Source organism: Mobula hypostoma, chromosome 1 (genome assembly GCF_963921235.1).
Source record: "Mobula hypostoma chromosome 1, sMobHyp1.1, whole genome shotgun sequence".
NCBI classification, from domain to species: domain Eukaryota; kingdom Metazoa; phylum Chordata; class Chondrichthyes; order Myliobatiformes; family Myliobatidae; genus Mobula; species Mobula hypostoma.
The window spans coordinates 237,868,049-237,886,174 of NC_086097.1; the positions used below are offsets into that span (position 1 = coordinate 237,868,049).

The 18,126-nt window shown below is 39.1% G+C and overlaps 1 protein-coding gene across 1 annotated transcript in view; it reads right to left on the reverse strand.

The window, feature by feature from the left end:
• csmd3b (CUB and Sushi multiple domains 3b) overlaps nt 1–18,126 on the reverse strand; it is a 2,345,756-nt gene that overhangs the window by 919,928 nt on the left and 1,407,702 nt on the right. Inside the window, exon 6 of the mRNA XM_063066157.1 lies at nt 5,366–5,478. Coding sequence (XP_062922227.1) covers nt 5,366–5,478 — 113 coding nt within the window. The remainder of the gene's footprint in view (nt 1–5,365; nt 5,479–18,126) is intronic.

The window sequence follows — 18,126 nt, forward strand, 5'->3', positions numbered from 1 at the left end:
CCTTGTAGGTAACTGCTACTCGAGCGCAAAGATTCATGAGCCAGTCCTAGAACTACAGACAAGGAGCAAGCGCACAAAGTACTTGGTCAAGTGACAAATTTTTAAGTACAAAACAAATATAAATATTAAAAAAGGTAATTTTAATTTTTGGTCGCCAGTGTCCCCACACTGTTCATCAAAATATGCTTCAGTAGGTTATGGTAAGTAAATTTTTAATTTTATATCATGTACCATCTGCCAAATACCTTATTTTTAAATGACATAACATAAATTGGTGGCAAATGTAATGATGACAAACATTATGCTAACTTGAATCAGATACTACAGTACTGTGCAATAGTCATAGGCACATATACACAACTAATTTTATGTATTGCACTGTATTACTGCTGCTGCAAAAAGACAAACTTCATGACATATGTAAGTGACGATAAACCTGATTTGGACATGAGTCTCTATTGTGGACTGAGAGTGGAAGGGGGAGGGAGAGGGGAATTGTAGTTGGGAAAAGGGACGGGGAGGGGAGGGAGTGGGAAGCACCAGAGGGCCAATCTGTAGTGATCAATAAACCAATTGTTTGGAATCAAATGACCTTGCCTGGTGTCTCAGGGCCAGGTACGTCTGCAGACACACCACTCCTCCGCCCCTGTCCCACACCCTTCCACCCTCGCCATTCCCAATGTCCTTTACTCCTCATGGAGTTACAAAATCACCATCTGCTCCACTTTGACTAACACAGTACTGTGCAAAAGTTTTAGGCACCCTTGCTCAATACTGTATATGTGCCTGAGATTTCTGCACAATACTGTAGATTAGGGTATATAAAAATTCTGGATTAGAGAACATGTCTTACAAGGATAGGCTGAGCAAGCTTAGTCACTTCTCTTTGGAGCGAAGGAGGATGAGAAGTGACTTGATCGATGTGTATGAGGTACAAAGCAAATGGATAGCCAGAGACTTTCTTCCGAAGGTGCAAGTAGATAATACTCAAATTTTAAGGTGATTGGAGGAACATACGGTGGGAATATCAGAGGCAAGTTCTTTACACAGAGAGTGGTAGGTGCCTGGAATGCCTTGCCAATGGCAGTAGTAGAGACAAATACGTTAGAGACATTTAAGCATCTCTCAGATAAGCACATGTATGCTCAAAAAATGGAGACAATGGAGGAGGGAAGGATTAGATTGATCTTAGAGTAGGTTAAAAAGTGAGTACAGTATTATTTGCCGAAGGGCCTGTACCATACTACGCTGATCTACATTCTATGTTCGATGAGAGAAATCATGCAGAAGTACCAAGGAGAATATCACAGTTTTTCTTGTGATTGGATAAGCTAGTTGATGGATTATTATACTTTCAAATTTCTGTATAAAATAAATGAAACTGAAGAAATTACTGGACAAAAATCGCCCTGGTTACAGAGTGTTTCGTGAAGCTTCACTGCTCATATTTGGTGCTCTTGCACTGTGTTACAAGGAAGATCTGAGGTATGACCGCAGGAGCTCTCTTTCGCTCGGTGGAGAATTTCCATAATGTAAATGGGTAAAGGAGAAAGAAAATGGTATTGAATAGCTGTTGTACACCCAACTTGTTTGATTCACTTTGAATTTCGCCATTTGCAAATTTGAGCTCACTCCAAAGTCAATAAACCTGCAGATAAATTTATATTCTCAGTATTAGATCCAGAGTGCAGAGAGAGAGGAGAACAGTGCAGCACATCTGGACAAACCATGGTGCCAACCTAAACTAATCCCATCTGCCTGCACATGGTCCATATCCCCCTATTTCATTCCCCCTATATCCCCCTTGCTCATTTCTTGTTGAAATGCCTCTGAAATATTGCCATTGTATCTACTTCCCCACCTCCCCTGGCTACACATTCCAGGGACCTACCATGACTTGTGTTCAAACTCTTGCCTCAAAAATCTCTTTCTAAATCTTCCCCCTCTCACATTAAGCCTATGCCCGATAACATTTGCCATTTCCACCCCTGGAAATGACTATCTATTCTGACTGTGCCTCTCATAATTAGATATGCTTACGTCTGGTCACTCCTCAGCCTCTGACACTTCAGAGAAAACAATCAAAGTCAGTCCAACTTTTCCTTATGACTAATACATTCCAATTTTGGTAAATTTCTTCTGCACATTCCCCAAAGCCTCCAATACCCTTCTCCAAGAATTACAGATAATGCTCCAAATGTGGACTCAACGAAGTTTTCAACAACTGCAATCCAATTTCCCGGTTTATATACACAGTGCCCTAAAATGATGAAGGTAAGCATGTTGCATGCCTTCTTTATTACCCTATCCACTTGTGTCATCATTTTTAAAGATTAGTTTTATTTGGCACATGTACATTGAAACATACAGTGAAATACGTTGTTTGTGTAGTGACCAAACCAGCCCAGGGATGTGCTACATCAGCCCGCAAGTGATGTGTTCTTTTGGCACCAGCTTGGCATGCCCACAATGTGCTAACCCTCAGCAGTACATCTTCAAAATGTAGGACGAAACCAGTGCGACCATGTGGTCATGGGAAGAATGCAAATGTTCCTTACAGTCAGTGATGGGAATTGAGCCTAAATTGCTGGCACTGTAAAGTATTACGTTAACCACAAAACTATCAAGCCGCAGGGACTGGTGGACTTGCACTTCAAGGTCCCTCTGTACGCCAGTGCCTAAGGGTCCTGCCATTTACTGTTTACTTTCCTCTTGCATTTTCTATATGATTACACACTTCCATGTTTTTTCCCCCAAATTTGAGATTGCATGGGTCCTTCAAAGGTAGATCTGCTCTGCATTGGCAAATCCACCAGCGATTATCAGTCTCCCTGGTCATGTAGAAATGCTTGGGACAGTCTACTTTCTTCCATCCGCATTTGGGATGTCAGCTAAATGGCTGGAAAGAATGCCCTCTGGCACATGTGTAAAGTATCAGTAGCCCATGGGCCAGAGTAATGCTTTAATAAATGCTTACATTCAAGAGGCTGGTCTTTGAAATTCATAAATTATTCTTTGACCAGGCTATAAGACCATAAGACCATTAGATATTGAAGTAGAAATATGCCATTTGGCCCATTGCGTCTGCTCCACTATTTCATCATGCAGATCCATTTTCCCTCTCAACCTCAATCTCCTGTCTTCTCCTGATAACCCTTCATGCCATGACTAATCAAGAATCCATCAATCCCTGACTCGAATATACCCAATGACTTAGCCTACACGGCCACCTGCGGCAACAAATTCCACATGTTCACCACTCTCTGGCTAAAGAAGGCCTTTCAATATTTAATAAGTTTCAGTGAGATCCCCCTTCATTCTTCTGAATTCCAGTGAGTACAGCCCCAGAGCCTTCAAACACTCCTCGTATGATAACCGTTGCATATCAGCTGCCAGGCATTCATTAACATTGGGCCATACAAGACTGCCAAGGCTGTAAAGAATCTTTTTTTTTGATGCACAATCAGCTGTATGACGTATCCTTTTCATCTCTTTAACCTCTAAACATTGAGCTTATGTGTTGGTTGTTATTCTTTTTAACAAACTCGTAAATGGGGTCCAGCTTCTACAACCATTTTATGACCAGGCCTACATACTGTTGGTTCTAATCACTGTTCCGTCTAAACTCTGTGAGGGTGCAGCCACACAGTACTAAACTGCTCCCATGCAGGTAGCCTTTGCTGTCATGCAGATAGAATTTTCTTTTATATAATGTTCATTTAAGGTGCCGCGTAGCTTCCAGTCCGTGTCAAAAACTTCCTGCTCCGAACAATTGTTGGTCCATGGCGCTGAAAAAAAATTGGAGGACACACTGGTTCTAATGGTATGCCCAATATTCTCTTTTGAACATTGGTTTAGCAAATGTGCAGACCAAAACATTTGCAGACACTTACTTTTATTTTATAAAACTGGAAAATAATTTGAGTGCAGAAAGTGAGGATTATCATCTCCACTTGAGTAAGTTTATGAATGTAATTACCCAGATGTGGATCAGTTCCACAATTCAGATTCTACATGTTCTAGTAGGAATGTATTGAATTCAGGATCAAAAGGCACAGGTCTCTGCATCCTCCCTAAGAAATCTAAACTGATTTGTTGTTGGTCAGATAAATGGTGGGGGATTAACATATAATGGGATTAATGCAAATGGCTTTGACATTGTGGACTCAAGCCTATTTCCATGCTGAATGCAGTGACTCTGACTTTGTTGACGGTAGGATCAAAGTCTTGGGAAGATTTCCATTACTTGTGATTTTTCCATGCATTGTCTTTTATTAACTTGACTTGAACTCAGGTGGATTTGATTTCCAAGACAGAGCTGTCTTCATTTTCTTCTTCTCCTGAACCAGGGATAGATCCCTTGAAAGATCTGATTAAGATTAAGACCTTCCAGGAATATTTGATATGTATACCTTCACTAATGCTTCTAACAATAAAAGATTCAGAATGCAATATTATTCTTTATGGTTTTGTATGGTCTCACCAGTAGGTAGTACAAAGTGTTTACAATGCATAAAATACAATAGTAAAACAATCACAGGAAAGTAAAACGGTAATTTTAAGAACAGATTATACATTGCGGTTTGTGTTTGATACATTATTGCAGCAAATGCTTCTATTTCATTGAGAGTTGCTGCCTTCAATTAATGATTTGCTCTTGATGGGTTTACTTCTTATTTACGTATGCAAACAGCAACACAAAACAGCTCAAAGACACTAAATGAACTTTTAAGAAGTGTTCTTTCCGTCCGGTAGTTAAGAAATACAGAACCTAGTGGATTGAATGCTTGAGATTGGTCCCATCCAGATGAATTTAAGTGATGTAAACCAGGAAGAACCTTAGAAAGATGGTTTAGGATATCTCTCAAAAAATATGCTTCATATGCAACTTTTTTGCCGTTGTTATGATTTTAAAAAATCAACTAAGTTATTATGAATAGAATTTACTCTGGATTAACAAGAGGAATGTTTCTCCCCTCTCTGTGACACTTTATAAGGAGTTAGAAGAAATTAATGATTCATTAAATGATTTCAGCAGGAGTCAGGAAATCCCTGCATGGCTTGTAAGATCATTAGAGTGATTATAAATTTGCAAGATCTATCATAATACAAGTGGCAGAACCAAGGAAAACAGGCAAGAGCTTTCACTAACAAGGTTGAGTTTGCACTTTGAGGCCTATTATGTTATAATTACTATTTTGGCATTTTGAATACGTATGGACATACTCCATTTTAAATCTTGTTGTTTTAAACGAATTCCATAGAGCTACGTTATGACTGAAAGCTTACAGATGCAGTTCTCTGTTTTAGTAACTGAACAAAATCATCTACTGAAGCTGAGCATCGATTCCCAATATAAAGTTACCTTGGTACTGAGCACTGAAACCCCGGTGCCTGTGGTTATTGTCTGATATAAAGTGCAGCCTCAGCCAGTTCTTGTTGCTGATAATGGGTGGAGGGAGGTTCATTCCTGACAACCTGCAAGAAAACAAAATGGAAATGTCTTGGTTATTTACAGCCAAGTTTCTCCATTCATTTCTTTATCAACGTACTCCTGTGTCAACATCAAAATGATAGGAAACAAGGGGTGGGGAGGGGCTGCGGGTGAAAGCAGGAGATTAATCTTCAAATAAATGTTAAAAATAAGAGCAATTCTTTAAAGACAAATTCAAAGATTCGAAGTACATTTATTATCAAAGTATGTATGCAGTATACAACCCTGAGATTCCTCTTCCCCACAGACAGTCATGACACAAAGAACACCATGGATCCTCTTCAAATAATAAACATCAAAATCAAAAACAAATGGCACAAACAGCAACAAAAGTAATGAGTGAAAGCACAGAATATAACAGAATATAAGCACAAAAGTGGAAGGAGTCCAAACATATTCAGTTCTCATAACTACAACTGATTCATTCAGCCATTTACCTACACTCATGGACATTTTATTATGTACTGTACCCTGCTCATTACTGCAAATAGCCCATCAGCCAATCATGTGGCAGCAACTCAATGCATAAAAGCATGCAGACGTGGTCAAGAGGTTTAGATGTTGCACAGACCAAACAGCAGAATGGGGAAGAAATTACTAAGTAACTTTGATCGTGGAATGATTGTGGGTGCCAGATGGATTAGTTTTAGTATCTCAGAAAATGCTGATCTGGGATTTTCACACACAACAATCTCCAAAGTTTGCAGAGAATGGTGTGTAAAACAGAAAAAAAAAGACATCCAGTGAACAGCAGTTCTGTGGGCTAAAATGCTTTGTTAATGAGAGAGGTCAGAGGAAAATGACCAGACCGAGCGGGTTCAAACTGACAAGAAGGTGACAATAGCTCAAATAACCACACGTTACAACAGTGAGCATCTCTGAACGCACAACACATCAAACCTTCTAGCGGATGGGCTACAGCAACAGAAGACCACAAACTTACACACATTGGCCACATTTTTTAAGTACGGGAAGAACCTCATAAAGTAGCCACAGAGTGTATTTGTAAGTTATTTGATAAGAGCATAAGACATAGGAGTAGAATTAAGCCATTCAGCCCATAAAGTTTGCTCCAAAATTCCATCATGGCTGATTTATTATCCTTCTCAACTCCATTCTTCTGCCTTCTTCCTGTAGCCTTTGACACCTTTACCAATCAGGAACCTTTCAACCTTTGCTTTACATATACCCGATGACTTGTACTCCACAGCAACCTGTGGCAGTGAATTCCACAGACTTACCAAACTCAGGCTAAAGAAATTCCTCCTCATCTCAGTTCTAAATGTAAGTCCTTGTATTCTGAGGCTGTGCCTTCTGGTCCTAGAGTTTCCCACTATCTACAAAGCTGATGCACAAACAACATTGCAGAGAGATTCGGAATTTGAAGGCAAGGGAAGTGTGCTGGAACGGAAGTACAAGCAGCAAGTGAGTAAAATTCAGCCAGTGATATACCACTTCTACGTATACGCATCATCGCTGAGAAATTAATCCTGAAACAGGGTGCAAGTGAAACACTGAAATAAAGGAGTATATAGGAGTATATAGGAAATATAGGAGTATAGGGAGCAGAGAAAAACCTGAGGTTTATAGTCTTTGACACGAGCGGTTAATTTACAAATCAACACAAGAATCATTTGCTCACCGCACTCCACTCCACTCAGAATTTATGAGTGCTCCCACCACATTAGTAAAATAATTGCATTTGATTAGATTGTGCCACGTGGAACAATTGAATAAAATCTATGCAGGAATTTGCTCATACTTGTCCCACAGTAACATGTGTTAGCTATGCACACTGGTTGAAGCCAGTGGGCATAAAACCATATGATATAGTAGCAGAATTAGGCCATTTGTCCCATTGAGTCTGCTCCACCATTTCATCATGTTGGATCTAATTTTCCTCTCAGTCCCAATCTCCTGCCTTCTCCCTTGTATCCCTTCATGCCATGACCAGTCAAGAATATGTCTTAAATATACATAAAGAGTTGGCCTCCACAGCTACCTGTGGCAAAGAATTCCACAGATACACCACTCTCCTGCATTTATAGTCTTATTGATTTTTATTGACCATGAACGATTTTGCCCCAATCATTTTTTTTCAGGCAGGAGCTAGGGGAACTTGCAACATTTCTTAGCTTATCATCCAATATTCCATAAGTGAGGCCATTCAAAGAGAGCCAACTAAGTGAATTTGACTCTTGACTCCGAGAGAGGAAAAGACCAAACACTTGCAATGTGTGTCACAAAGAGTCTAAACGTCAGAAGGAAAGAAGCAGCAAGATTCGTAAAGAGAATATGAGAGAATTGTGCCTTGACAGCTGAAGGCATAGAGAAATTAAATCTCAGGATGATCAAGAAGCCAGAATTAAAAGACTGCAGGTATCTCGGACACTTAGAGAAGGAGTAAACTGGAGATTGAGATTGGCCAGAACATGGAATCATTTGAAAAACGGTAGAAATATGTTTAAAAGCAAGATAATGCTTAACCCAAGTCAGCAAACTCCGAGGTTTTGGATGAATATAGCTGAAAGGTGGGCAACAGGTCTTTGGCAATTTCAAATTTATTAACAACTGAATTTTGCAGACTTACTAGATAAAAGATAAAAAGGGATCAAAATATGATTGGATCAAACACTACCAGATTGTTTGATGAAAGTTTGGTTTCTTCATCAGCAATCTCAATTAGCAAGGATCAATGTCAAAGCACATAAAATCAAATTTATGTGATTTACTTACTTTTTTTAAACAACAGAATTCATGGTTTAATTAAATGCCAGGCATTTTTTATCAGTTTTGAACATTTAAGTAAGAAGAAAATATGTGAAAATGTTTTTAATTAAATTTAGCTTTACTAATCAATGACTCAAAAGATTCACAAAGTCAATCCTAAATTTATATACTTGAACCAAAGAATATTCAAGTACTTCAACTAATATCCCAAAGGTGACATGCATTTTTATATCTATTTTGCCCAGGATGTGCTATGTGCATTGCGTTGTGTCCTGTTGGCAATGTGCTTTAAATCTTGGCCCCAGAGGAACAGTGTTTTGTTTGACTACATTCATGGATAACTGAATGATAACTAGGTTTGAACTTGAACTTATTCCTATAGGGAAAAAGATCAGAAACACAGTCCCTTAATCGCTCAGCAATCAAATAGCCCTTGTCACAAATAAATATGAATTCTATCTTCTCTCAAATAAAAAAGTTAATTTAAAGCCTAAGTATACCTAAGCTGTGGGCGCAATCAAAAGCAATAACTGCTTCATGATAACAATTGGATTTAAGTTGGGATGTGTGGAATTCTTGCACAATCAAACAATTTGCATCTTTTCAAGAATAATTTAAAAGGAACACCAACCCAAGTTCAATAAACCTGGAATAATGTTAATATTCAAATACACAGAAAATGTTTCATTTATATCTTATTTTCAATCCTTGCTTTTTTTCCCAAACTAATATAAATTACAGGCATTCAGATGCACTGTTGTGCATGGGTAAAGTCCAGCTCATTGAATCTATTCCAACAGACCAACACAGTAAGTGTCCATTCAACAAAGCAGTGTTTGGAACCTGCTTCCATCTGTCATCCAGGACATGCCCAATTCTCATTGCTACCATCAAAAAGGAGATAGAGGAATGCATGCAATGATTCAGGAACTGTTTGTCCCCCCCCACCATCAGATTTCTGAATGGACATTGAACTCAACAACACTACCTCACTACTGTTTTGCACTACTTAAATAACTATTTAATATGTATATACATTTTCTTGTGAAATTCAGTTTTTTATTGTTATGTATTGCATTGTACAGCTACCACAAAAACAACAAATTTCACAGCATACACTCCTGATATTAAACCTGATTCTTACACGTAATAAGATAATAAAATATGTGTTGATTAAATTATAGTCTGTTTTACAGTACAACTACAGAAATGTTTGATGACTCTGGGTCTGTACTCACCGGAATTCAGAAGGATAAGGGGGTATCTCATTGAAACCTTTGGAAAGTTGAAAGGCCTAGACAGAGTAGATGTGGAAAGGATGTTTCCCATGGTGGGAGAATCTCAGACAAGAGGGCACAGCCTCAGGATAGAGGGGCACCCTTTCAAAACAGAGATGCAGGGAAATTTCTTTAGCCAAAGGGTGGTGAATTTGTGGAATTTGTTGCCACATGCAGCTGTGGAGGCCAGTTCGTTGGGTGTATTTAAGGCAGAGATTGATAGGTTCTTGATTGGACATAGCATCAAAGGTTACAGGGAGAAGGCCAAGAACTGGAGTTGAGGAGGAGACAAAAAAAGGATCAGCCATGATTGAATGGCAGAGCAGAATCGATGGGCCAGGTGGCCTAATTCTGCTCCTATGTCTTATGGTCTAACTATATAAAATTTTAACTATTTTGTCAGCAGGTGCTTTAATTACCCAGAGAAGCCACGATATATCACAGAAACAGAGAAAGGCATTCACCGAAATTTGCCCACTTATGTTTCATGGAAGTCTGCAAATTTCGAGGGTTATTTATTTATTTAGAGTTGCCGCATGGTAAAGGGTCTTACCGGCCCACAAGGTCGCACCACCCAATTATACTCATGTGACCAATTCATTTACCAACCCATATGCCTCTGAAATGTGGGAGGAAACCAGAGCATCTGGAGGAAACTCACAGAGTCACAGGGACTGCATACAAACCCCTTATACAGGGTGGTGGAATTGAACCCAAATCGCTGGTCCTGTAATTGCATTATGCTAACTGCTACACTAAACTGCCTTCCAAGTTATTTATTCTATTTTTAAAAAATGCATTTTGAACACATCGTCAATTGTATTTCATATTGCAAATCCATTAACTTATAGGAAAATGTATTCTAATTTTAAATCTAGCTCCTCTAATGCAAAAATCACGACTCAAACCTGCTCAGATCTACATCATGGCAATTCCCAAGAATCGTAATTCCAATATTCAAGTTTATTTGTCATATGTATATCAAAGCATACAGTGAAGTGTATCAATTGTGTTACAATCTATACACCCGAGGATGTTGTGGGGGTAGTCCGCAAGTGTTGCCATGCATTCCGGCACCAAAAGGCAATTTAAGTTCCCAGCTTGTATATAACCTGTACAAACCCACACTACCTTCCCACTCGATTGCCCTTTCCTTCCATTTATCATGAATAATTAAATCCATTTTGTTTCATTTTTTCATTGAATCCACTTGGGAGCAGACTAGCTGGAAACCTGTAATCAATCATAGATTTCACAGCTGCGATGTCACTTTTATTTAATGCATACTCGTACTAAGTAAATATTGTACAAACAGTATGGGTTGAAATTTGCATAAATTGAACCATATTTTGGAGGGGGGAGGTGGAGCAGTATTAATAGGCAGTGGAAGGCATCAGTTGAGATATTGTAGAACATGCACATGAGACTGAAAAAAATCATTAATGTTCTACATCAGTAAGCAGAATTATTCATATACCTATTGAACTATCAAAGCTAAATAATTAAAGTACACAGTACATGACAGTCCTTAGGTCCTGACTGAGTATACACTCAAAATGCTGGAGGGCTCAAAACGTTGACCCTCCATTTGTGTCTAAAAATGCTGCCTGATCTGCTAAGTTCCTCCTGATTGGATCCTCATCTTTTTCATTCCCATTTTCTTGAACTTGTCTACTTTGAAACAAAAAGATCAATTTCACTGACACAGATGGCCTGGAGCTTAATGGTGAGCTCCACACAGTGACAGGGCACTCAAAGGCACTCTGATGTGGCTCACATCAGAGCATTAAAAATAACCCTGATCAAAAACGTCTCCTGGAGTCTTTGGACAAATGGAAAAACTTGTCCCTTCCTTTGCCATTTGTTAAAACATTCAAGGCGTTTCAAAGTTTGCAACAAAAGTAGAAGTTACTGACATTTGTTAGAATAGTCATAGGGGACTTTGATATGGAGGTAGCTGGTGCCGGATTACAGGAGGAGGAATTTCTAGGGTGTCGATGAGATGGCTTGTTAGAGCAGCTCGTAGTTGAGCCCATTTGAGGATCAGCTCTTCTGGATTGGGTTTTGTGCAATGAACCAAAATTGATTACAGACCATAAGTATAAGAACCTTGAAGTGATCATAATATGATCAAATTCACCCTGAAATTTGAGAAGGGAAGCTAAATATTACAGTGGAGTAAAGAGAATTACAGAGGCATGAAAGCGGAGTTGGCCAGAATTGAGCAGTTAATAACTCTGGCGGGGATGTTGGAAGAGCAGCAATGGCTAGAACTTATAACCATATAACCATATAACAATTACAGCACGGAAACAGGCCATCTTGGCCCTTCTAGTCCGTGCCGAACTCTTACTCTCACCTAGTCCCACCGACCTGCACTCAGCCCATAACCCTCCATTCCTTTCCTGTCCATATATCTATCCAATTTACTTTAAACGACAACATCGAACCTGCCTCAACCACTTCTGCTGGAAACTCGTTCCACACAGCTGCCACTCTCTGAGTAAAGAAGTTCCCCTTCATGTTACCCCTGAACTTTTGCCCTTTAACTCTCAACTCATGTTCTCCTGTTTGAATCTCCCCCACTCTCAATGGAAAAAGCCTATCCACGTCAACTCTATCTATCCCCCTCATAATTTTAAATACGTCTATCAAGTCCCCCCTCAACCTTCTACGCACCAAAGAATAAAGACCTAAAAGATCTAGACTTCCTCATGCAATTTGGAAGCCACAGGATATATACATCTCAAAGTGGAAGAGTATTCTAAAGGAAAGATGACACAACCAAGGCTAACAATAGAAGTCAAAACCAACATAAAAGCCAAAAAGAGTGCATATAATAGAGTAAAGATTAATGGGAAGTTAGAGGATTGGGAAACTTTTAAAAACCTACAGAAGGCAAATAACAAATCATCAAGAAGATAAAGATAGAATACCAAAGTAAGCTATCTAGCTAATAATATTAAAGAGGATACCAAAAGTTTCTTTAGATACATAAAACGTAAAAGAGAGGTGAAAGTGGATATCGGAAAATGTTGGAAAATGATGCTGGAGAGGTAGAAATGGAGGACAATGAGATAGCAAATGAACAGAATAAATATTTTGCATCAGTCTTCACTGTGGAAGACACTAACAGTACGGAGGAAGTTCTAGGTGTCAGGGAGCATGAAGTATGTGAGGTCACCATAACTAGAGGGAAGATGTTTGGAAAACTTAAAGGTGTGAAAGGTCAGATAGTGAACACCCCAGAGATCTGAAAGAGGTGGCTGAAGAAATCATGGAGGCATTAGTAATAATCTTTCAAGAATCACTAGATACTAGAATAGTTTTGGAAGGCTAGAAAATTGCAAATGTCACTCCACACTTCAAGAAGGGAGAGAGGCAGAAGAAAGGAAACTATAGGCCAACTTGTCTGACCTCAGGGGTTGGGAAGATGCTGGAGTCAATCATTAAGGATGGAGTCTCAGGGTATTCCGAGGCACATAATGAAACAGGCTGTAGTCAGCATGGTTTCTTCAAGGATGAATCATGCCTGAAAAATCTGTTGGATTTCTTTGAAGAAGTAGCAAGCAGGATAGACAAAGGTGTATCAGTTAATGTTGTGTACTTGAATTTTCAGAAAGCCTTTGACAAAGTGCCATACGTGAAACTGCTTAACAGGCTATGAGCCCATGATATTACAGGAAAGATTCAAGCATGGATAAAGTAGTGGGAAAGAGTGGGAATAAAGGGAACTTTTTGTGACTGGCTGCCGATGACTAGTGGTGTTCCATAGGTGTCTGTGTTGGGACCGATTCTTTTTACATTATATGCCACTGATTTGAATGATTTAATTTATGGCTTTGTTGAAAAGTTTGCAGACAACATGAAGATAGGTGGAGGGGCAGGTAGTTTTGAGGAAGTAAAGATGCTACAGAAGGAGTTGCAAAGATTGGGAGAATGGGCAAAGAAATGGAAGATAGAATACTGTGTCGGGAAATGTATTGTCATGCACTTTGGAAGAAGAAATGAAAGGGTTGACTAATTTCTCAGTGAAGAGAAAATCCAAAAAACTGAGATACAAAGGGTCTTGGGAGTCCTTGTACAGGATTCCCTGAAGGTTAATTTACAGGTTGAATCTGTGGTGAGGAAGGCAAATGTGATGTTAGCATTCGTTTCAAGAGGTTTAGAATATAAGAGCAAGGATATAATGTTGAGAGTTTATAAGGCACTAGTGAGGTCTCATTTGGAGTATTGTGATCAGTTTTAGGCCCCTCATCTTAGAAAGGATGTGCTGAAACTGGAGAGGGATCAAAGGAGGTTCACGGAAATGATTCCAGGATTTAATGCCCTGTCATATAAAGAGCATCTGATGACGCTGGGCCTGTATTCACCAGATGAATGAGGGGTGACCTCATTGAAACTTAACGAATGGTGAAAGGCCTTTGTAGATTGGATGTGGAGAGGATGTTTCCTCTGGTGGGAGAGTCTAATACCAAAGGATACAGCATCAGAATAGAGGGACATCCTTTTAGAACAGAGATGAGGAGGAATTTCTTTAGACAAAGAGTGGTGAATCTGTGGAATTCTTTGCCACAGGCAGCTGTTCATGTATATTTAAGGCAGAGGTTACTGGATTATTGATTGGTCAGGGCATGAAGGGATATGGGCAGAAGGCAGGAGATTGGGACTGAGAGGAAAATTGGTTCAGCCATGGTGAAATGGCAGAGCAGACTTAATGGGCCTAATGACCTAACCCTGTTCCTATATCTTATGCTTTTATGCTGAGAGATTCTGCACAGACCTGATGATAAATCTCAAAAAAAATTGACACTCCTAAAAATCACAACTAAGCTATTTATTTATTGCAGGTTTATTCTAAAATAAACCTTCAGTGAAATGCAAACTTGGAGATTAATGCCTCGAATTTTAATCTCTGACAGTATTTGACATTGGACAGAAGCATCTTCACAAAGTCGCAATAGACTAAGATCCACAAGAAACTGAAAATCTGGGCCATATTTAGCATGGTTCGTAAGCAATGCCTTTTTCCTGGAAATCCATTTTAAAAGGATTTATGGCAGTTTTTTTTTTAAACTGGATACATTGCATTTCACATTTTATGTCCACTTTACCATCACTTATCTGCCCCTTTAATTCCATTTAATTATTCTGTTACTGGATGTAATGAGTTTTTCATGTATCCATTAACTGATGGTTTTACTGACAAGCAATCAAGAATTAGCCAGCTTTATAGTAAAATTCTGGATTGGTTGTAGATTACGTTGTAGCTATAAAGATATCTTTAAATGTGAAATAATAGCAATAGTAGATTCTGTGGAGAGTTGGAAAATTCCTTTTACATCCTGTCTTTCTACTATTTTAAGTACTTAATCATAGATAAGTGCAAGCCTGCTATCAAAAATACATTTGTGATAAAGTATTTCGCAACAGTTTAAATTTCAGCTTTGGCTCGGAGGGTGACTCTCTCTTGTGTTAAGTCAGAAGATTGTGGGTCCAAATCACACTCTAGAAACTTCAGCAGAAAAGAATTAGGGGCGGCACCATAGCATAGCGATTATTGCAATCGCTACATGGCGTCACTGATCACTGTTTGGGACTCAGTTCCGGTCAGTAAGGAGTTTTTATGGGCATCATAACTCTGTTTGCACAAATACTGTAACCACATGATACTACTGAAGAAGACAAGCTGCCCGTAAGGAGTTTGTACATGCTCCCCGTGACCGTGTGGGTTTCCTCCAGGTGCTCAGATTTCCCCCGACAGTCCAAAATCGTAGCAGTTGGTAGGCTTGCTTTGGGTGCTCCAGTTTCCTCCTACATTCGAAAGGCATATACATGTTGTGCCATTGCTATGTTGGCACTGTAAGTGTGGTGATGTTTGCTCCGGTTTCCTTCCACAGTCCAAAATCGTATCGAGTTGTGGGTTCCTTTTGGGTGCTCCATTTTGCTCCTATATTCCAAAAACATACGGGTTAGGGTTAGTACGTCATGGACATGCTATGTTGGTGTTGGATGTATGGCAACACTTGCAGGCTGCTGGCAGCACAATTCTTGCTGATTTGATTTGGTGCAAACAATGCACTTCACTGCATGTTTCAATGTTTTGATGTATCTGTGACAAATGAAGCTAATCTTCTCTTTTATCTCTACCTAGGCTGACACTCCAGGAGCAGTATTATTAGAATACCTACTAACAAAGTATCATTAGTCACATGAGGCATTGGGCAAGGTTACCTGACCTGATAACATGCAGGTCAGAGGGACTTTCACGACTTTCCCATACTTACTTCCATTTCAGATGGTGGGGGGTGGGGGGATGGATCAGTAGAATTCCTTGGGCATCATCATTCTGTTGATGTAAATAACCACGTTACCACCGAAGAAGGTACACTGCCTGTAAGAAGTTTGTACATTCTCCTTGTGACTACCTGGGTTTCCTCAGATGCTCCAGTTTCCTCCCACAGTCCAAAATCGTACCGGTTGCTAAGGTAATTGGTCATTGCAAATTGTCCCTTTTTAGGTTAGGCTGCGTGGATCAAAAGGCCAGGAGGGCTTACTCTATGCTGTATCTCAATAAATAGATAAACAAACAAACAAACAGTCCCTCATCCAGCCCTCAAAATGGCTAAAGAAAAAGAGGCAGTTCTCCCGAATTTTCAACACACCTGGGCCACTGAGTGGTAAAAGGCCTCTTGCTGTGTGAGGGTCTCTGAAAGAAAGCTGTTTCTGAGTCAGTTTGGGATTTTGTGTGGGAGTAAAACAGACAAAAGGCTGAAGGAGCTCAGCAGGTCAGATGGCATCTATAGAGAGGAATAAAGAGTTGAAGTCTTAGGTTGAGATCTTTCATCAGGACCAGGTGAGAGAGAGCTGGATGCAGACAGAGCAAACTGCCTTTAACTTGATAGTGTATTTACTCAATAAAATTGATGAATAAATCTCCTGAGATACATAAAATGTTTCTTTTATGGTTATTTACTAGGTTCTAACTGCTAATTTAACATTGAACTGGATTTGGTAAGGTACTTACGCAAGAGAATCTCAGTATATTCACTTTCATATTAGTTGGTTGTCACCAAACACCCTAATAAACTTTGACTGATGGACTGTTGGAAGTGTCCAGACAGATTGCATCATACCAATTTGAATGTGCAGAAACATAAAAAGTTGCAGAGATTTGTGGACTCAGCCCAATATATGGGTACATCCCTCCCCATGATCGGTGGTGTCTACAGGAAGCTCGGCCTCAAAAATGCATCATCCATCATCAATGGTCACCTCCATCTGAGCCATGCCATCTTCTCAGAGCTACCATCGGGCAGGAGGTACAGAAGCCGGAAGTCCCACACCATACAGTTCAAGAACACCTACTTCACTTGAACCACCTCCTAATCTCTACAATATATTGACCAATTTGGTCACTTTGCACTAAAATGTACTTTGTATTTTTTCCCAATTTGTTGTAATTTTTTTTGTAAATTTATTCGCAATTATTTACAATTTAATTTACACCTTCTTGTAAATTTCTTATTTGATGCCATGTACCTATGATGCTAGATACAATAGGTGATTAGTTTAAAAAAATGGTGTAGGTAATAGGTATGTTTTTCGTTGCATACATATACTTGTGCATATGACAATATACTTGACTTTGACAACGAATGACAAATAAGTAAAACTATTGCATGAATGTCATCTGCAACTGCTTTTCAAAAAGTTACATATTTCTTCGTTAAACTTGATTTTTCTGACAAGTGCTCAACTAAAAATAAACAGAAGTACTTGCATATAAAACTAATGAATGCAAAGAATGATCCACACAAAACAAAACTTAAATTGGACAAATACTTGATATCTGATGTAATAAAAAAGAAAGTGTCTCCATGAATTTGAGTTCAGAATACAATAGAATTGGATAGAACTTTTGGACTCTCCTCACCACCCTCCCGGTTTCACTTATCACCTTGTGTTACTTCCTCCCCTCTCCCACCTTCTTCCTCTGACACCTCAGCCTTTTTTACTCCAGTCCTGAAGAAGGGGCAGCCTGAGATGTCAACTGTACTCTTTTCCATAGATGCTATCCAGCCTGCTGAGTTCCTCTGAGTTCCTGTGTGTGTTACTTGGATTTCCAGTATCTGCAAATTTTCTCTTGTTTATGATTGATCTTCTCAACTGTTCATGTTTCTGCTGTCCTGATGAACATTTCTTCCTACCTTCATATTCTAGCGATGTAATATGATATCACTGCTTTCCCAGATCAGAAGCAGAAAGATTTTTTTTTGCATTCCATTAGAACAACTAATATATTTTTGAGAAGTGTATTAATGTGAACTGAAGTTAATAAAAAACAAATATGATGTTATGTAACGAGGTGAAATAACATGTCATTACTTCTCTCAGTGAACATTGTGTGTTATAATAGTCCTTTGTGTTTAAATAGAGATAAAATGAATCTTCATATGAAAATAACAAAAAAAAACTTGAGGTATTGAAGTTCAGTACTGCTCTTGTTACAATTAAAATCTAGAAAAGATTGAGGAGATCTTCTGCCTCAAATTCAAGTTATTGCCATAATCCAACCAACGTAATTCAGCCCCTGCTGTCAATAATGTGTCCAGCTCACTATTT